Genomic DNA, 22,305 nt, shown 5'->3' on the forward strand with positions numbered 1-22,305 from the left:
GTAAATGTGACACTTCCACAAATACATAATGTAACCTCTTAACTCCCGCCTGAACTGAGAGGATCTTTTTCCTCACGTCATCAGATTTTTTTTTTCCCATCATTTTTTTGTTGGGTATTCAACTCATTTTTCTAACTTTTTTGTCATTTTTTTATTTGTCATTTTTTGTCAAATTTTTTGCAATGTTTTTGTTAAATTTTAACACATTTTTGTCATTTTTTCGTCATTTTTTAATCAAATTTTTGTCATTTTTTATCACATTTTTTTGTCACATTTTTCGTAAATTTTTTGTCCATTTTTTGTCAATTTTTTGTGACATTTTTGTGACAATTTTGTGACATTTTTGCCACTTTTTCATAAATTTTTCATCATTTTTTTGCCAATGTTTTCTCACTTTTTTGTCACATTTCCATCATTGTTTTCGTCTCAGTTTTGTTGCTATTTTCACAGCTTTTTTCCAGAAGCTTTTGGATTGGGGCAAAGCCAAACTGGAGAAAATGTGTTCGGTTCCGGTGGGAGTTAAGGGGTTAACCTCTGACCCCCCGCCTTCACCGAGAGCATTTTCTCCAGTTCGGCTTTGCCCAAATCTAAAATCTTATTAACTGGAGATCAACACTGTAACGCCTCATTTGAAAGCTCAAATCTAGAAAAGTGACGGTAACTTTTTGTCACGTTGTCGCTGCATTTTTGTCATGTTTTTGTTGCCTTTTCATTACTTTTTTGTGGCTTTTCCAGCACATTTATGTTTTTGAATGCTTTTCTTTTAAGCTTTTAGATTTGGGTAAAGCTCGGTTACGCCCGGGGGGTAAGGGTAAGGTAAAGTGAGGGGCCAGACCGGTGGCCCTAGAGCCAGTGGCCTTTCTGTGCTCTTCCAGAATACAGGACATGTGGCCAGTCCGCCCCTGACCTTCTGTGTCCACGATGAGGCACGGACATTGGTACCCTTTATTCACACTGTCCTCCTACATCTGTAATTTAACAAACACAGCACATCGCATCCAGAACAAGCAAATACACCATGCACACAAACGCGTTGCATTATTTTATTAGGACCAGTGAACTACTCTGATCCAATCTCCCCTCAGTAAACAGCAAACCTAATCCCATCAGGTCCCAGATGAAGCACCGGGGCCCCTCCGTGTCGCTCCCCGGGGGCTCACTCGGGGAAATGAAAGTGCGCGGCTGTCAGGCGTGGCTTGTCAGCTCTTTGACCCGCTGTCTGAGGGCCGACCTTCAGTCTTAAACACAGATTGAAGCGAATCCGAATGTCCCTGTGAGCGACGGGGCTTCAGCGAGCGCAGTCCGGTCTGTGAAAGAGCTGCTTTCATCATCGGGGGCGCAGCACAGTCCACATGATTTAACTGCTAATTAACTATGACCCATAAGGTTCCCCCCCCCCCTCTCTATATGCTTCTAAACGCTCCGGTTCGTTAGCGGCCCACGAGCGCATTTGTTAGAACGTCAGAGGCTATTGACCTGTTTTTCTCGGCCTTTGTGTGAAACTGCAATGTCTCTATTCGTCACCTTGATTTCAGTCCTATTTTTTTTTGCTTCTTTTAGACCCAGGCAAAAGATAATGTTCATTCAGTGTCTTCTCTCTCAGCACAAATGACAAGGATGAATAAAGTTTTCGCTATAGTTCGGAAAAAAAGTAGCAGCTTCTTTGAATCAGACGACTACAATTGTTCACTGGTTGAAAGGACTTGAGGCGATTGTTCACGCAGAACTGAATACACCAAACTCACCATTCACAACGCTTGTTTTGTGATGTTTTGCTGCAGAGTTTTCCAGGAAATAGCTTCAATAGCACAACATCTCTCATTGTCTTGTCACGCAAACATTAATTCATAAATATTGACAGGAGGATGCTGTTATCCAAACATGGTCATTTCCTTTCTGGGAGACAGCCATAGCCGTGACTAAAGACTGGAGGAATATACAGGCACATGCACTCCCAAACTTTGGGTCAGGTTTTCTTTCCAGTCTTGCAACAGCATCTCCACTTTAGTAGCTCCTACAGACTCCAAACTTTCAACAATATTTTGAACTTTTTTTTCTATTTACAATCCTAATTTGTAGCTTTGAACTGCAAAAATCATTGCGAAATAACACTTATACTAAACAGCTAATTCAGAAAGAAAACACGGTCATTTCCAGACTATAAGCCGCAGCTTTTCCCCCACTCTTTGAACCTTGTGCCTTTTACAACGGTGCGGCTAATTTATTGATTTTTACAACGTGGCTTTGAGTGCAATGCGCAGATATCAAGAGCCCCAAGTCGGTCCGTCATCAAACTCCGGAGCCGAGGAGGGCGGCTCTAAACACGGCCAGACTCCCGAGGAGGAGTCGTTGTGCGGGGAGGGTTGTAAAGAATTATATAATCGAAGTTCTTAACACACTTTAAAGGGATATTTCAGGATTTTTGACATAGGGCTTCATTTCCTCTTTACCCAGAGTGTTGCTAATTTCTGGAGATATTTTTTTTGTAATTTATGCAGCTCTTTTGTTTGGAGACTTACGTGGCGCTAGGCTAGTGCTAGGCTAGTGCATGTCTATGGTATCAGCTAGCCTGCATTAAAAACAGTGTGACCCGCTCCACAGAGCACCTGAGGCAAATCACTTATAACACCAGACTAACCATATACATGTCTGTGTCCATAGAGTCATTTTAACCATTTTGCATTTAAAACACCTCATACTTGAGCAGCATCAGCTTCGTGGTTGTATAAGCTACACAGCGGCGGAGTGATCTGTTAGAAAATAGTCCCTCAAAATGCGATCATTCATGTGATGCAGGTCAGTTATATTCCAAACATGATTCTACTGACACAGACATTTATATGGTTAGTCTGGTGTTATAAGTGATTTGCCTCAGGTGCTCTGTGGAGCGGGTCACACTGTTTTTAATGCAGGCTAGCTGATACCATAGACATGCACTAGCCTAGCATTAGCCTAGCGCTACGTAACTCTTCAAACATAAGAACTGCATGAATTACAAAAAAAAAATCTCCAGAAATCAGCAACACTCTGGAAAACTAGGACATGAGAGACTATGTCAAAAATCCTGAAATATCCCTTTAATAAAAGTAAATGTACCTGCAGAAAACCATTCTCTTGGAAAATCTGACCGCGCACAAGGAGAAGTCAGTAACACTTTATATTAAGGCGTGCTCATTTAGTATTAATAAGGTATTAATAAGCATTAATAAAGTTTGTAAAGTATTAACACACTGCTTATTATACTTTAATAACGGCACAGTGGCACAGCGGTTAGCGCTCCTGCCTCACAGCTAGAAGGTCCCGGGTTCGATTCCCACCTGGACGGGGCCTTTCTGTGTAGAGTTTGCATGTTCTCCCCGTGTCTGCGTAGGTTTCCTCCGGATACTCCGGTTTCCCCTACCACTAAAAACATGTACAATAGATTCCCCTCTGGGGCCAGGACTTCCCTGAAAAAGAGATTCTTAATCTCAGTGGGACTATCCTGGTTAAATAAAGGTCAATAAATTAATCTGTTTACTAATAGGCCATTAATAATAATAATAATAATTTATTCATAGCCAACCCTTAACCTAACCCTAACCTTAACCCTTACCCTAACCATTAAATGATTACTAATGCTTGTTAATACTTAATGAGCACACCTTGATCCAGTATTTCCAGTGCTGTTGGCGTTTTACATGCACTTGGAACAGCGTGGACAACTGCAGCTTATAGACCAGCATATAAAACATGGCTCTATCTATTATGGAGACTTTGTTGTTGGAAATCGGAAACTGTGGCCATTTTAAAACAAACATAAAATGAATACATTTTACTCACTTACTTATTGTACTATTACTTGTAGTGTTTCCATTACGAGGCCAGGTGGGAACACTGCAGAGGTTTGTGAAATGATTCAGAAGTGCCAAGTCAAGGATGAGAAGAAAGAAGTCGCTACAGTCAGCAAACTGTGAACCCCCACCTGAAGTCATGACATCAACCTATTGACGAGAAGGGTAGGACACAGAAACCTGCTCTCACCCTGGTGACCCCCACGTTGAGCTCCTCGGGGCCCAGCGACACTCGGATGAAGCAGCCGGGGAAGTCCCCCTCCTCCCGCTCCAGGAGGTCTTTGCCCTGGTGCAGCATGATGTGCAGGAAGCCCACGCCTTGGCCCGCCTGTCTGCACGGCTCGTACTCCAGCGTCACCTAAACCAATCAGACAATCAGCGTGTTTATATTTACAATAGCACAAAGAAGATCACATTTCATCTGATAAGAAAAATACAAGCCCTGTTTAAAGGGACTATACGCAGTTTAAAAATGTTCCAGCCATGTCCTCATGTGTAGAATGAGCTCTAAAATCCTGCACTGTCACTCAAAGGTGTTCATTCAGGTCTGAAGTGCCTCATGCACGAGCTTAATATAGAAGCTGCAGTTACACATGAGACCTGAGGTGGCAGTAGTGAGTATAAATGACCAACTTGCATCTAGTTTCTAGGGCAACCTTCTACCATGTCTTGGTAGAAGAACCACTGCCTTAAAGTGACAGTCTGTAAGTTTAAATGTTTTACAAATGTAATAGATTGTGTGTAATTGACGGACTGGGTCTTAAATTTGAGGTACCATAAGTAAGTAGTTATTCTTTTTTTTAATAAAATCTCTAATGAGAATCCACGGGACACCACTTTGACATGACCGGCCTGTCAGGACCAATCAGGAGAGAGGGGGGGAGGAGCTTGATCATTTACTTTTGAAAATTCTGTTCCTGCTCTCCTCATTTCGCAAACTAGGAGTGGCTTTCTGCTTAAAGGAAGAATATGATCGTTGACTTTCAAATTTCACTCTATCTCTCCTCACTTTGCAAACTTACAGACTATCACTTTAAGGATGCTTTTGTTTTTCCTCATTCATATATTTCATATTTATTAACTGTAATTAATTGTCGTTATGCAGAGAGCAATGAGAGCAGGGACGTTCATATTTAGTTTAGTTTATTTGTTTATTTCAACAGGGACAACGTGCAATGAGCTTGAGCTAGTTTCCTTCTGCAGTCCCTGAGCAAACTACAATCAAATTACAATACAAAATTTAGAATATAAAATGTATTTAACCACTCAAATACAACCATTAACTCATTCATTTAACCATTCACCCATTGCAGCCATCAGTCCACATGTAATCATTACGTATTCATTAGTTTTCTTGTAATAACGCAATACTAGTCATTTTAAATCTGTTAAAACTAGTTACACTGATTAAAACTCCATCCCTGACCACCATGTAAGACGTCCTCTGGCTTTCTAAACACGACGAGACCTAAAGCAGTTCAACAACGGGACAACACCAGGTTCAAAACAGGACGAACGTGAAGAGTTTGAACAAGGGTTTATCCAAAAGAGGAATGAAGGCTGAGGAAGGCGCTGGTCTGCGTGTGGGCCTCACTCACCTCCAGCTGCCCCACGGTGAAGTCGTGTCCGAAGTTGTGTGCGATGGAGGAGATGGAGCTGAGGGAGTCCGTGGAGATGGAGCGGTTGAGCTGGTTCAGGCCGGACGGGTCCATCAGCTCCAGGTGTCCCAGCTCCCTGAAGCCGTCCGGGGTGTCGCCCAGGGCCAGGCTGGGCTTCCTGCTGGAGGTGGTGGAGGTCCGGCGGTGGTTATTGGCTGCCACTCTCTATATGAGGAACATCAATTATTCATTAGTGACTGTGACCGACGTCAGACAGAAGAAAGACCACTCATTCATAAGAAGAGCTGAAGCTGTCATGAATTAGTCAAGAGAAGCCTGGGCGTAGTCAGACACACAGAGACAGAGACATGCAGCTTTGCAATTATCATCCATTAAGCTATAGAACATCTGATTTGATGTTCACACAGGTGCATATTTTAAGGTAGAAATAATAGACAGGTGCACTTTGCAACTTTCTAATGTGAATCTGTATTTGACCTTTCCGTGACCCAGTGGACGCTTGGGTGGTTCCTTCCCATCCCGCTCCAGGATAAATGTTTTTTGATTTTCACAGCTGATTGAACTGTATCCATGGTTACTACACTGCAAAAAAGTACCCTCCTAAAAACAAGGAAAAAAAATCCTAAAATAAGACATTTTGTCTTGTTTTAAGGAAACATTCTGCCAATGGGGTCAGCATTTTTTTCTTGCTAAGAATTCTTATTTCCAGAATATTTTTCTCATCATAAAACAAGAAAGAAACACTAAATTTAATCAAATAAAAAGCTAGAATTAAGCAAAATGTCCTCAGAAAATGGAATAATTTAAGGAAAACATTCTTATTTAGTGAAAAATTGTGGGTATTTTACTTAAATGTTGCTCGATTTAAGTAAAATGTTCTAAATGACTCACATTTTTGAGCAAAATGTTCTTAATAAATACTAATATTTAAGGAAAGTATCGCCGCGCCCGGGGTCCCGTCTCCATGATGTGGAGCCAGGCTGATGGTCAGAATCCCCTGCTGGAGGATTCACCTATTGTACATGTTTTTAGTGGTAGGGGAAGCGTGCGCAGACACGGGGAGAACATGCTCCACACAGAAAGGCCCCGTCCTGGTGGGAATCGAACCCAGGACCTTCGAGCTGTGAAGCTGAGGCTCTAACCGCTGTGCCACCGAGCCACCCACTTTAAAGAATGGAATGTTTTATCTCTCTGTGAGAAGCAGTTCTTACATTAAGAGTTGTTGATCTTAGTTTTTCTTAAAATAAGAAAAAATATTCTTTGCCTAAAACTGAAGATTTTTCTTGCTACAATAAAAATTAGCATGTTTTTTAGCAAATATATCTGAGAAGTGGCTAGATTTTATTTCCTAAAATAAGATTTTTTTTCTCAAGAAAACATTTTTACTTTTTAGGGAAAAAATAAGAACTTATTTCTTAAAGTAAGACATTTTTTACTTGCTTAGAATCCACTTTTTGCAGTGCAGGGCTGGCCAAATCCCACGAGACGAGACATGAGATTTTGACACATTTTGCAATAATAAATAATGGTTGTCTTTATGTTTCCTTTGTTTGGAGCCATTGTATTGTTTGTTTGTGACAAAATGAACTAATAAGGATGGGGATTGATCAGACTTTACCAATATCATTAGGACGAGGCCAATACATTTAGCTCTTTTGACAGAAAAAAGTATTCTGAGGAGGAAGAGCAGGAGACACGGACTCAGATTTAGTATCTCAAGAGTCTGTGCAGACACTGACGCAGGCTTTGGCAGAATGTTAGGTCAAATACTGGGGGGGTCGAGAGTCGAGAGTTGGAATATTGCATCCATGGCCATATTGTACGGCCATGGATGCAGGCTTTAAACATTTAATTTGATTATTTAATTTAAAGGAGACATATCATACAGTTGTGGTCTATATAAAGCGGAACTGCAATGCTTGGGTCTGAATTCCTCATTAATATAGCTCTACAACAGTGGTTCTCAACCTGGGGGTCGGGACCCAGACAAATTTTGGGGGTCGCCAGATCATGTAGATAAAATACACATATTCTTATTAGCGTATATTATAATATTTTATTGCCGCATGTGTGTGCTATTTTACCAGAGTGCCATTATATGTTTGTAATTTGATGAATTTTATTTTAGCCATTTGTTTTTTTCTTTGTTTTTTAAGAATTATGTCGGCAAAAGTTTCGATTTCTCACGTTGTGACCTGGGTGGGGGGTCACGAACCCCTTTAACTGTTTTAATGGGGGTCGCGGCTCCAAAAGGTTGAGAACCACTGCTCTACAGGCCCCTTTTCTGATGTGAGACTGACTGCAGATCTGAGGCAAAACATATTCATATGAAATACTGATACTACAAATAAACAAATAAACAAATAAATACATATAAGATAAGATAAGATAAACCTTTATTGATCTCACAAAGGAGAAATTCACTTGTCACAGTCATGTTATATGTCACTTTGATTCTCAAGAGGAATATCATACCAAAAAATGAAATGAAACACATTTAGGATTCACAGATACTATGGCTATAAAAACTGGAAAGGTCTGTGCACACAAAAAGATGGGTGTGTTTGTAATGAGAGGCGAGTGTAACTTCTGTTTGAACCTTTGAACTAACAAAGCTGAATGAAAGCGGAGTGAAAGCTGACTGTACCTTTTGCCTGACTTCTGAGAAGGAGTTGCCATATTTCTCCTGCAGATAGCGGTAGTCGAAGTTGGGGAACGGGGACGGAGCGGGGAAGGTCCCAGACTTCCAGAGTTTCCAGATGTTGAGTCCAGCCACTGCCAGCAGCACCAGGAAGCCAACCAGGTAGATGCCCACCTCCCAGCCCGGCGGGTTACGCACCACTGTCACACACACACACACATGTCATGAATAAACAGCCTACATTTATGCCGGACAGTCTGTCGTGGACCCTTCCCAAGACTTTCCAGAGCAGAGCCGTGGGAAGATGTTTTAGTTAGGGGGCGCTGAGGGTCAAAATTTACCCCCAAAATATTCTTTCTGTGCATAAATCCTATTTATTAACCTCTTAACTCCCGCCTGACACTTTTTTTGTTGGGCAGTCATTTCATTTTTGTCAAATTTTCGTGACTTTTTTGTCACTTTTTCGTCAAATTATTCGCATTTTTTTGTCAAATTCTTATCACTTTTTTGTACATTTTTGTAAATTTTTTGTCACATTTTCGTAAATTTTTTGTCCATTTTTTGTCAATTTTTTGTCATTTTTTTGTCATTTTTTTGTCAATTTTTTGTCAATTTTTTGTCAATTTTTTGTCAATTTTTTGTCAATTTTTTCTCACATCTTTGTCACTTTTTCGTCAAATTTTTTTTCACTTTTTTGTCAATTTTTGTAAATTTTTTGTCACATTTTCCTCAATTTTTTCTCACTTTTTCATCAATTTTTTCGTCAATTTTTTGTCAAATTTTTGTCAAATTTTTCTCACTTTTTTCTCACTTTTTTCTCACTTTTTTCTCACTTTTTTTCTCACTTTTTCGTCACTTTTTTCTAAATTTTTCGTCATTTTTTTTCACTTTTTTGTAAATTTTCTGTCACTTTTTCGTAATTTTTTTGTCAAATTTTTCTCACTTTTTTCTCACTTTTTTCTCACTTTTTTCTCACTTTTTTCTCACTTTTTCGTCAATTTTTTTAAACTTTTTTGTTAAATTTTTTTCGTCAATTTTTTCTCAATTTTTCGTCAATTTTTTGTCACTTTTTGTCAAATTTTTGTCCATTGTCATTTTTGGTAAATTTTTTGTCACTTTTTCGTCAGTGTTTTCTCACTTTTTTTCACATTTTCATCCTTGTTTTCGTCTCAGTTTTGTTGCTATTTTCACACCTTTTTCCCAGAAGCTTTTGGATTGGGGTAAAGCTGGAGAAAATGTGCTCGGTTCAGGTGGGAGTTAAGGGGTTAACATTGCCTGCAGTTCACAAACTATCCACCAGGGGGTGCTGCAGCGCCCTCAGCACCCTGGGTTCCCCACGGCCTTGTACCAGAGGTGTTTAGATCACCTGCTTTTCAACACCAGCACTAGAGCAGGACCAGCGGTACGTTCTCCTTCCCTTGAGACACAGACAATGTTTAACTCACAGTGGGATGAATAAAGACTGTAGTTGATGTTGAGGGAAGTGATGGGGTTTATGGCTCTTTACTGGGAGCCGAGTCTGTGGGATCCGGTCCCAAAGACTCGGGATCTTTGGGATAGATTGAAATCATTGAAATCATCTAAAATTACAATGGGACTGATGTTCATGCTTTGAAAAATGTGTTTGTGAATAAAATCTTGAAACTGCCTCACTATTGGGCGCTGCATGTTCGGGCGCATAAATGAAACACACGTGGTCGAAACTAATCTCGACGCTTCTACAAAATCTATACTTATCATTAATTCAAAGTGTTTCCCTCTGACCATCTCTGAACGTCTTAACTATGCAGACTCTGTGGTCAATAAACACTATTAGAATTCGAACTCCTGCCCGAGATGTGATGAGGAGAAGTGTCAGAGGTCAAAGCACGCTTGGATTTAAATGAGATTTTTAACAAGCTCCTACAGAAGCAACACAGTTTGAGCGCTCCTCATTCATCACTGACACTGAGGAACCGTCCGCACTCATAAAGTTGTGCCATAAAGCAGATAATAGCAGGGATTTGCCTTGTTATAAGTAAGCAAATGTTCAGGGCCTGGGAGCAGGATCACGGAAGCATCCATCCCGCGGGAGGCGACCAGGAGGCATCCGGAACAGATGCCCGAGCCACCTCAGCTGGCTGTAGGGTTGGGCGATGTCCCCTTAATTGGCCGTTGACGATGTTTACAGTGAACCATCGTCCATTTCTCATTATAAGCATTTTTTAAAGACATTTACATAGCTTATATAGAAGCTGCATATTACTGCGTATGTTAGGAAAATGTGAGATTGCAGATAAATGGATCTAAACTAAACATGATTTGAACAGAGTCACGGACACGACTTTTGCAACAGAAATGTGTTAAAACTCGTGCGTAAAGTCTCAGAGGAGAACGACTCATTCAGAGCGTCAACTCCTCAATACCAAGGTTCTTATCACACTAATACGAATGTAAATCGGAGCTCATTACTTGCATTTGCTCAGTTTTAACGTAATGTTTAAGAAACAGTGGGTGAACGGGACAATATGTACAAGTTTGCGTCGTAGCTCACGTTTTTGAAGCCGCTCCACGTGCCGCCCGGTCCGTGAGCTCGTAACCTCGTACCTCCTGCACCGCCTCTTTCTCTCCTCTCTCTTTCCTCTCTCAGTCCTTCGTGAGAATAATCCAAACCCATGTGCGCTCAGCTAGCTCCGATGTGAGAGGCGTCTCATCATTTTAAAACGGTTTAAGTTTCCGTACGAAGCAAAACAAAACCAGGCGCTGTTAAACTCGTAGCTGCAGAGAGAGAGAGAAAGAGAGCTCCGCGTGTCAGAAACAGAGCAGCTGCGTCTTTACTTTAATAATTACGGCTAACACATCATGGCAGGCGACTGAAACTGGCGCATATTAGTTACATTCGTGATTTAATTTACAGTGCAATCCCTGCAAAGTTTGTAGGTTTACAAGGCCCACAGAAGACCAGTGCGTGTTTCTGACAGGAGGGGGCGTGGCATCACGATGGTGGCTCTCCATACGACGATATCGTCCATCGGCACAACCCTAGCTGGCTCCTTTCGACGTGAAGGAGCAACGACTCTACTCCGAGCTCCTCCCGGGTAACTGAGCTCCTCACCCGATCTCGAAGGGTGCGCCCAGCCACCCTGCGAAGGAAACTCATTTCGGCCGCTTGTATTCGTGATCTTGTCCTTTCGGTCATGACCCAAATCACATGACCATGGGTGAGGGCGGGAACGTAGATCGATCGGTAAATCGAGAGCTTTGCCTCAGACTCAGCTCCCTCTTCACCACGACAGACCGATACAGCGACCGCATCACTGCTGACGCCGCACCGATCCGTCTGTCGATCTCACGCTCCATCCGTCCCTCATTATCACGGAAGCAGAAATAAGGTACTATGTTTGAAAATGCTTGTCTAGATCACTAGTTTCCATCTATGAGCATAACTTACCTGTGAAAGAGGTTTTGAATCTCAGTGGGGCTTTCCTGGTCGAGTAAATAAAGTCAAAACTTTGCACCAAGTCGCGCCAAAGACAGAACCAGCTCTGGATGAACAAAAGCTACAGTTGAAATCCACAAAAAGAGCTGACGCAGTGTGGGCACAGTGTGAGAAAGTGATGTCGATTCAACAGCGGAGCGTGGCATGTTGTATTTTAGACACAATGAGGCCGCGCTGAAGCGACTTCCCGAAGACGAATCGCTTCTGCGCGGGCCGTGACAGGTTTATCACGGTTTTATAATGCAAACGATAAGGCAATTATGGAGCCGCTTCAGTGGCTTTGTGGTTTTCCTGGGGCGGCCCCGCAAAGCAGACAGCGCTGACAACGCGGGCACTAAAAACGAATGTGTCTCGCAAACGGGCAGGGGGCTGGAATTATAGCACTAATACTGAACGGCTTCATCATCCCAGCAAAACCATTCATGCGGTGAGGGGGATGTCCGTATGAAGCACTATATCGCTAATGATAAGTTGCTCTACCGATGCGACATGTTTTTACTGCAGGAATCTGAAAAAAGCTGCCAATCATGAGGATCCGAAGGGAAGAAGAGAGTGTCTCACCGCTCAGATGGTATCCCGATATATCCTCACTGCTGGGAGAGGACATGGTGCAGCAGCCAGCCTGGAAGACAAACCCAAATGACATTCAGACATCTCTAAATACAAACTGTTTTTCATGGGTGGGGCGAATAGCAAAGGCTGCCAGTACGATATTTACTATATTGACTTACCGCTCAACAAAAAACAGATAAATGATACATTTTTGCGCTCGATATTTATCGTCTTTTGTTGTGACAAGTTTAGCCAGTTAAGCTGGTAAACCACACATGGCGTCCAGTCGCTGGGCCATCTGCTGGGCCTCGGACTAAACCAGGTAGAAAGACCGGCTTCTTCCTGTGCTCCAGACGAGACCCTCACACCTCTAGACAATAATGGCCCGTCTCCTCAACATGACAAAGGTCTCCTTCTGTCTCCAAACGCCACCATGATGCATTACCACGCAGAGCGCCTTTTGGTGGCCTGCATTGACATCTCCAACTGTATTACCATTTCTATGTGTTTCTGTGCTTCCCTTGTGGTGTGCCTTTGGTGTCTTTGGTGCTCACCTATAAAAGGTGATGCCAAAGCTGACTCAGGCAGAGCTTACCATGAACTCGCGTTATGTGTAACCCTCTCCGCAAATGCATTGTGTAATAAACTTCACATCTTGACTAGACGAACATCTCCTAAGCTTTATTAAGCAAGAAAATCACTGAAGAAAAACACTGTACATTTAGTAGCATCCCCCCACCACTTTTAGGACAAAGGTTTACTGTCATTTTTATGCCTGAGAGTTGACAGCATCAAGTATCGCTAGAGTCAATGATATCGTTTATCGCGATACTTTCCTGCCTCAGTATATCGAACTTCAAATTTGTTATCATGGCCTAGCTGCCAGTTAATGCAAATGCATGTTTTGGTGATTTCCCCACACCAATAAAATCATGTGTGTCCCCAGATAGACTATGAAAATCTGATGGCACAGGTGGATCCTTGTTGTCCGAGATGGATGGAGATGGATATCTATCTATCTATCTATCTATCTATCTATCTATCTATCTATCTATCTATCTATCTATCTATCTATCTATCTATCTATCTATCTATCTATCTATCTATCTATCTATCTATCTATCTATCTATCTATCTATCTATCTATCTATCTATCTATGTAGCAGGATGTACATTGGGGAAACAGCTCAACCCATGAAGAAGCCCGTCTCCCAACATCAGTGACGGGCCACTCCTTTGAGGACAGGGACGCCTGCCTGCTGGATGAAGATCAGCGGTGGTTTAAGAGAGGCCGTTTATGAGAGATCGATGCTCCCGGCCCTCAACACGAGGAGAACTCAGGCTCCATCTGTCGAACACCTGGGACACAGCCGTCCGATGAGTGGCATTGCTTGGGTCCAGGCCATATCCGGGGCCCCCCCACATCTATATCTGGTGGGCGTGTCTGACAAGGACAACTGCCCAGAGGAAGCTGTACCTGATGGACAACGAAGGGGTCCAGTTGGAAAAACCTGGGTGACTCATCTAGAACCATAGAACACAAGAATAATGCTCATTTATTCCATTCACTTATATCATTTGCTTACTTTATTTGAGCCAAACAGCCGAGTCACGTTCTTTAGTGCTGTCCCTGGTGTCAACAGGCATCAAAACTTGGTCTCTAAAGAAAAATATATACTTTTGTCCGATACCAGGAGCTCCCTTTTCTCATATTGTTGTGTTGTGAGACATTTCACTCCAGTAATGGCACATGAAGGGCAAAAGTGCCATGTGACCAGGGGCGGACTGGCCACGTGTCCATTCTGGAAGATCACAGAAGGGCCACCGGTCTAAATGTTCTCCTTAACCTCCTAAACCCCCGCCTTAACCGAGCTTTACCCAAATCTAAGAGCTTAAAAGCAAAGCGTCAAAATAGCAACGAGTGAGCCAGAAAAGCAACAAAAATGTGACAAAAAAGCAACGAAATAAGCGATGAAAAACCGACAAAAAACTGACGAAAACACAACGAAAAGCCACAAAAAAAGTAATGAAAAAACAACAAAAACATGCTACATCAGCTTTTAGATTTGGGTCAAACCGAACTGGAGGAAATGCACTGGGTTAAGACGGGAGGTAAGAAGTTCACATGTGTCTTTGTGGAAGTGCTGCATTTACGCTCATTTGGGGCCAGGCCGGTCCGAGTCCAGGGCCCTTTTTCCAGTCCCAGTCCAGCCCCTGCATGTGACTAAATCAAAATGATGAAGTGTATTTGTTTATTTGAAATGTACACAACACTCTATAGTTTCATTAACGCCGTATCGTCGGCTATGACAACCTCTGCTGCTTCCGATTCGCCCCTGCTCCCTAAAAACTGCACAGTATCAGATTATAAAAGAGTTGAGCGGTGACTCATTCCTGCTCCTGGACCCCTCCTCCTCCTCCTCCTCCTCCTCCTCCTCCTCCGCCGCCGCCTTCGTGTGCTGGAATCTCCCCATTTCTCACCAGAGCATTACACTAATGATATAGAGGCAATAGAGAGAGAGAGAGAGTGAGGGGGCTTAGCTATAGGCTTCAATTCTGCTGAGCGCTTTGCAGACCACAGCCATGCCGGCCAATTAAAGTGGCTGACGCAGTGCAGGGCGAACTGACAGCCGCTGATGTGCCGGCGGGGAAAGCGTGGGGGATTCTCCGGGAGTGTGGAACCATGAGGATATATTTAAAGTTGAATGATTGTTCTGAAGTGTTGGTGACTTGGTAGCCTTTCATCTGTGGCGTCTTCATCCCGATATCAAGACTAGCTCATCTACCTCTCCCTCTACTCCCTCAAAAATGTCACGTTGCAGCCAAACACACGTCACAAGTGCTTTTGGAGGAACAACTTTTGAGTAGGTTGTTGATTATTCAAACAAGTGCTGGCTCTAAACACACAGAGTACAGTGCAGTTTGTTTTGATGAAGAAACAACACTGTAAAGTAAAAAAATATGTATATCTGCGGGTAAAACTGAATGATTGAAGGTTCGGTTGACCTAAGGCAGAACCAGCCAGACGCACTGTGTTATGTCATGCTTTATGTAACATCCCACAGGGAAAATGAGCAGTCTGGATGATACGGTGGACAGCTCAGGCATGGCTGTCTGCAGTCTTTGTCAGGGATTGTGAAAGAATTGTGAAGAGCGTGACCAGTTGCGGAAGCGGACACAAGAGAGTTTCAGGAGCACAATGACAAACTCTTAATAACTCATATGTGCTGTGGCTTTTTTTTAATCATTGTACAACTGTAAAACTAAATTGCGTTCAGGTGGGTTAGTCCTGAGCTGCTGGCTGCGTCTGAAACCATCAAATTATATCCTCTAAGCACTAACACTAGCAACTAACTCCTTAACCTTTCATGGGTCGAATGTTAGATCTGTGCAGTTAGTGAACTAGAGCTTCAGCTGCATTTGAACAATCCGTCCGTCCTTAAACAGGGGAAAGGGAAGTGACATCACCAACAGCTGTTTTTCTTCTTCTTTAAAGTTATTGGTGGAGTGCAGGCCAAACAAAAGTGCATGTCGCCCCCTAGTGTCCAACAACAACATAGTGTCCAAACAAAGACATTTAAGGAGAAAAATAAATCCAAACATTTCCCTTTAGTCTTATTTTATTTCAGCAGCTGTTTCTTAAAGCTACAGCAGCAAATGATCCATGTGGCTTAAGTTTCTACTAAATGAAAACAAAAGCATTTAATCTGTTTCCTGAGTTTCCTCTTTAACACTGACATGTGACTGAGCTGTGGGGACGACAACATGGATTTATCACTTTTATAAAGTTTGGCTTGGGCAGAATCTTTTCTTTTTTATTATTATTATTATTATTTTTATTATTAAATGTGCTCCTGTCAATCAACAGTGGTTCCACATGAATCACTCGAGAGTGGGGGCAAGGGGGGGGGGGTGGAGGGTTTGGCGCAGTGGCTTGTGGGATGGCACATAGCTCCTAATCACTGGTTAGTTAGAGGTCCCTATGCTAAAGTGGCTATGATAGTTAGCATCAGAGGTCCCTATGCTAAAGTGGCTATGATAGTTAGCATCAGAGGTCCCTATGCTAAAGTGGCTATGATAGTTAGCATCAGAGGTCCCTATGCTAAAGTGGCTATGATAGTTAGCATCAGAGGTCCCTATGCTAAAGTGGCTATGATAGTTAGCATCAGAGGTCCCTATGCTAAAGTGGCTATGATAGTTAGCACCAGAGGTCCCTATGCTAAAGTGGCTATGATAGTTAGCATCAGAGGTCCCTATGCTAAAGTGGCTATGATAGTTAGCATCAGAGGTCCCTATGCTAAAGTGGCTATGATAGTTAGCATCAGAGGTCCCTATGCTAAAGTAGCTTTGATAGTTAGCATCAGAGGTCCCTATGCTAAAGTGGCTATGATAGTTAGCATCAGAGGTCCCTATGCTAAAGTGGCTATGATAGTTAGCATCAGAGGTCCCTATGCTAAAGTGGCTATGATAGTTAGCATCAGAGGTCCCTATGCTAAAGTAGCTTTGATAGTTAGCATCAGAGGTCCCTATGCTAAAGTGGCTATGATAGTTAGCATCAGAGGTCCCTATGCTAAAGTGGCTATGATAGTTAGCATCAGAGGTCCCTATGCTAAAGTGGCTATGATAGTTAGCATCAGAGGTCCCTATGCTAAAGTGGCTATGATAGTTAGCATCAGAGGTCCCTATGCTAAAGTGGCTATGATAGTTAGCATCAGAGGTCCCTATGCTAAAGTGGCTATGATAGTTAGCATCAAAGGTCCCTGTGCTAAAGTGACTATGATAGTTAGCATCAGAGGTCCCTATGCTAAAGTGGCTATGATAGTTAGCATCAGAGGTCCCTATGCTAAAGTGGCTATGATAGTTAGCATCAGAGGTCCCTATGCTAAAGTGGCTATGATAGTTAGCATCAGAGGTCCCTATGCTAAAGTGGCTATGATAGTTAGCATCAGAGGTCCCTATGCTAAAGTGGCTATGATAGTTAGCATCGAGGCTCCTTTCCCTAACTCCTTCCTAGCTCCAGCTGTGTCCGAGCGCGCCGCCATTGTGGGTCAACCTGACGAGTGTGTTTTCTGAGGAAACCCGGCTGGCTGCCTGCAGTGCTCCTCTGAAATGGTGCCCCGCCTCCTGGGTCTGTCCCTGTTTCAGAGCGTGGTGTCCTGCACTTAGCTCCTCCTCCTCCTCCTTCCTCTTCCTCCTGCGAAGCTCCCTCCGCTCCACAACTGTCTTTCACCATCTTCTGGGAATACCTCCTCGTTTGTCCCTTTATGCTTAGCATCACCTGTGGCGCCCCCACTGTGCTGCAGGTGTGGAGGGCTCTTGGTGGCTCTTCAGTGTTTCAGATACAGATATTTGTGGGTCGCAAATGTCCTGTAAGCAAACTGTTTGTTTACTTTAAAAAAAATCTGTGTCCTTCAGGGCTAGTACGAACTCACTGAAGTAAAAATCCACAGAACCTCAAACACAGCAAAGATGTATTAAAGTATCCGGTGTGGAGCACAAGAACTATGAATGAGGTTCATAGAAAAAGGCAAAAACGCTGCTGTACCAAGAGAGGGAAGTTGCTGCTTTCACGTTAAAAAAAGAGAAAGAAAACGGTTTCCCATTGAGTCACTTTGGTACGTTCAGAGTAAAACCATGGCCATTCTAACTGGGATAACGAGGGACAGTGCGTTGCCATTTTGTCTGAAACTGTCTGGATTTCTTCAACCCTGCTGCTTTGTACGTAGCATACAAGCACAGAATAGTAATTACAAAGCAGCCTCAGATTTCTGATGGCTCATTAGCGCATGAATCTGAAGAACATTTTTCTCATTTGGTGTCATCGCCGAGGCAGACGTCTTTCATCTGATAACACCCCTCGTAAGGTTTGTCATCCTCCAGCGCACGCCGTCGACAGGACACTTTCATTACCGAGATACGGAGGAAATTAATATCTTGTCAGTGAACCCAGAGGCAATGAGTGTTTAGTGGTGTCTGGATAATGCAGTTTATTTGCCCAAGTGAAGTGTAATGTGGCACTCCAATCCACATTTTTGAGATTATAGCACTTAAAAACAAAACAAACAGTGTGCATGTTCATTTGATTTATCCTGGATGCCATTCCTCTGCAAGAGCCTTTACTGTTGGAAGTTTGGGACAGGCACCATCAAACATTATTGTAAAAGTGATCTCGTGTTTTATACTGCACTGGATATTGCAGTTGTGTCTTCATTGTAACTGGTATCGATGTAACTCGCTGCCTCCACAGTCGCTCTGCAGAGATCGACTGAACCAGACGGACAAATTCAATCAGCTCCATCAACACAATTCACACGTACATCCTCCTCCACAGATCTGGGCAAAAGTGACAGGTTTCTCATTGTGTGTGTGTGTGTGTGGGGGGGGGGGGCTGCTAGAAAGTCGGCAACTGAACGATCTGCGATTAGATCTGGCAATAATATATATATATACTGTATATATATATATATTTAAATCAACTACAGGAAGCACATGTATTTGGAACATGTCTGTAGGAGTCGAGATCCTATAGAAACATAGAGGGAAAACAAAGTGAGTAAAGAACTACACTCTCACCCATTACTCCAGGCCACCGTTCTTCCATACTGAGATATGTTCTTACCTGAGCTTAGACGAGTTGATGCGGACCTGTCTGGTCTTTGTGCGTGCGTTCAGTCACACAAAAAGACTATAGATGTTGTTTTTGTATAGATGTTGTGCATTTAGCCTCTTCCAGCATGTTCCTATGGACCCAAACAGGGTCTTACACAAGCCCTTACAGTTTTCTCTATTTAAATATGGCTACGTGAGTACCGTAAATGCTCTAATACAGGCCGGGGCCTTTATTTACTCAAGGGCATCAGGACCAGGCCTTTATTGGAACCAGGCCACAATTAGAGACAGGCCTTTATTTCTATTTGACGACCAGGAAAACGAAGAAAAATGAGATGTGTGTCCATTTGCACCTAAAATATTAGGTTCATTTATTAATGAACATTTCAAACCCTCTCCCAGCGGCTGGAACATTGACGCCTTTTATTTTGTCGGGACAACAGGAAGTGTTTCGTTGCTGTTAGCGGAGCTTTGACATCAGTGTCACTGCAGGTTTCTGTTTCGTTTTTACCGGACCGGATTATTTGTTGTTATCTTGTGTAAAAGGCGAGTCTAGACGGAGCGTTTGTGTTTGTGATCGATCATGAGACTGACCCGAGAGAAGACGAGACGCTCGCGCTGATGGGAGGAGTTATTTTGAGGCGTGGGACTGACCTGCACACGGAGCAGCTGGACGTGCCTCTGTCAGAGACCCGGCCGCTAATGGAATACAGGCCAGTATTAGAGAATTTACGGTAGTTACACGATCCAAGTATTGTTACACAAAATTAATCCAATCCAATCCAACTTAATTGACATTGCACTTTAAACTACTTACTTACTGTTGACTAAAGTGAAAAATTAAACATGTTTCTTTTCTAAGTGGATAAAAAGGGGAACTATATTGTAAGGCGTAATAACACTTTAGGAGCACTTCGACGTTCGCGCAGTAACATCGTCATTATATTAAAGCTGCCCTAAGCGATGTCTTTTTAATTTTTTTCCTCAGTAGGTGGAGTAGTGAACCCTGCTCTGCTCCACCACCACCCCCCTCCCCTCACCTGGCTTTCCCCCGTCGCCCACGCCCCTCCCCTCCCACCATCGTCCACACGCTGCTCTGATTGCATTCAATGAGCGACTGAAATCTCATTTATCCTTATAAATAAGATATGTAGCAAAGTAAACATTTTGAGATTTACATTTATTGGCTAAACTGCAACTTTTATGAAAGACAGTCTTTTTTGGACATTTAGAACATAATAATTCCATTTATAACTCAGTTTACAGCGCAGTACTGTTTGAACGCCTCAGCCTCTCCTCCGGTGCTGCTTTGTGATCATAAGGAGAAAAAAGACCTGAGGCTCCTGTAGATATTGGATTAATAAACAAACGGACATTTCATGAGGATTTCAGGTCGGTCACATGTTTGTTAGTTCACCATCTTTTTATAAACTTCTGCCATCATGCTAAACTGTTAGCCGCTAACTGCTGCGGTGTCTGCTGCGTGTGTTGGGGTGGGGGCGTGGGGGGGCAGTGAGGTGAGGGTGAGGGTTTATGTATTGGCTTTTCTATATTTTCATAATTATTAGTATTGTGTGATTCTCATTGAAGACATCTTGCCCCCACTCTTTTTTGGACAGGCTAATCTAAAATGTGCAAAAGATAAAACTATATTGTTTGTCCTAAGCTGTAAATGTGTTGAGCTGCACATTTGATACTGAGCTCACAACTGCCTCAATCACGGCAGGTTGTATTTTGAGTTCATATAAGTTTGTGTTCCCCTCCTGGACCCGTCACCTTAACGTGGTGCAGGGGATTGAGCGCCCGAATGATCCTGGAGCTCTGTTGTCGGGGGCTTTGTGCCCCTGTAGGGTCTCCCAGGGCAAACAGGTCCTAAGTGACGGGTCAGACAAAGAGCGGTTCAGAAGCCCCTCATGAGAGACCAACAGGCCCGGGTTAGGACCATGAGGCCGTCCTTCTGTGGACCCACCACCTGCAGGAGGAGCCATAAGGGGCTGGTGCAATGTGATTTGGGCAACTCCAACAGCCCCCACGACCCGGAAACGGACAAGTGGAAGAAAATGGATGGATGGATGGATGGATAAGTTTGTGTTTTTATGTTTTGTTTATGGTCTGAATGAATGTCCATTCATTCATTCATTCATTCATTCATTCATTTATTGATAAATGAATGAACATAATGGGAATATGTAGGAAACAAAAAAGGGTGAAATAACTCAAAACACATTTTTTAAATTTCAAATTCTTCCTTTCTTGCCACCCTTTATTCTTGGCCTTTTCTCAGTGAGATTTACAAGGTCGTCACTTGAAATGGTTTAACAGTCAGTGAAGTGAAAACCATTTCGGTGACGACCTTGTGAAGCCCATTGAGAAAATGTCAAAGGCACGCAAAGCATCAATCAAAGCAAAACACAACTATTTTCAAGAATTCATGTCAACTTTTTTTGTTAAAAACATAATTCCATCTACAATGGTCTTGAAATAAAAGAATAAAAGAATACATAATAAAAACTTTTGCCCGGTGATGTATATCGGATTTGAGATGCATAGCAGGACCTCGGGTCATCTGAGGCACTGAGGCTCCCCCTGCCAGCTCCGGTGTTTAAAACATGCAGTGAAATGCCAGACCAATTAATCCTAGTGCAACTGCCCCTTTTTTGCACTTTTGGCAAGACACGCACGAACGACTGAACTGTCGAGCAAGAAGGAGCTGGACATTTGGCCTCTCGCTCGCAAGAACTGATCAATCAACTCCGCTTTTCATCTCAGCCAATGGCTCATAATCAAATCAAACCGGCTCGATGGTGCAGCCGGCTCCGGTCCCTGTCCACTCTCCACGCCCCGCTTCATTCGGCGCACGGTCAAGTGAGAGCGACACGGAACGCCACGCATGTGCAAAGGCGCCATCTTGAACGACAGCGTTTGCTCGAGGAAAGACAGGGAGGTAAATGAAATCTCAGGCGGTGGAATCCTGCTCCACTGCGATCGCATTACTACACTCAGGCGTCTGGACGGTGGATTCATAAAGATGCACAAGCAGCCAGAACATACTGAGAAGATTGAATTTAAAAACTCTATAGTGCTGTTTTTGTGTGTGTCTTTTTTACTCAACTGGCTCCGAGCACGAACACGATTTCTGAGGTAATTACAAAAGTTGCTGAGCGTGTTGTTTTAACCTCTTAGGCTTCGAGGGATTTTTATATATGTCATTGATTTTTCATCTCCGCAGTAATAGCGTGTGTGGCCAGTCCCGCCCTCTCTTTCTCTCCTTCTCTCACTGGAGGATGAAAAGCGCCTTGTATTAGACTAATATAACTCTGGGAGGGCTCTAGCTACTGCAAAGGCCAGGCTTCAGTCTCTTAAAAGGGGAAAGTCGGTCCAAAAGAGCCCGTGATTTGAAGCCAAGACGCAACTTTATTGATTAACGGTTGAGTTACGGCGCTGCCCTCAGACTGAAACACTGTTTTTACACTTTAACTCTGTACAACTGATTTATTAAGGAGACTAGTGTAAGAGAAACGAAGCGAAGTTAAGACCAAGAGCTCTTTATGGACAGAGGGAAGAAAGAACAGGTTT

General features: G+C 43.0%; 1 protein-coding gene across 1 annotated transcript in view; it reads right to left on the reverse strand.

Moving 5' to 3' along the window:
• syt12 (synaptotagmin XII) overlaps positions 1-22,305 on the reverse strand; it is a 53,857-nt gene that overhangs the window by 16,055 nt on the left and 15,497 nt on the right. The window contains exons 2-5 of the mRNA XM_079567403.1: positions 12,130-12,190; positions 8,097-8,290; positions 5,429-5,653; positions 4,021-4,188 (exon numbers count right to left, since the gene is read on the reverse strand). Coding sequence (XP_079423529.1) covers positions 4,021-4,188; positions 5,429-5,653; positions 8,097-8,290; positions 12,130-12,175 — 633 coding nt within the window. The 5' untranslated portion in view covers positions 12,176-12,190. The remainder of the gene's footprint in view (positions 1-4,020; positions 4,189-5,428; positions 5,654-8,096; positions 8,291-12,129; positions 12,191-22,305) is intronic.

The sequence above is a fragment of the Gobius niger genome (assembly GCF_951799975.1).
Source record: "Gobius niger genome assembly, chromosome: 12".
NCBI classification, from domain to species: domain Eukaryota; kingdom Metazoa; phylum Chordata; class Actinopteri; order Gobiiformes; family Gobiidae; genus Gobius; species Gobius niger.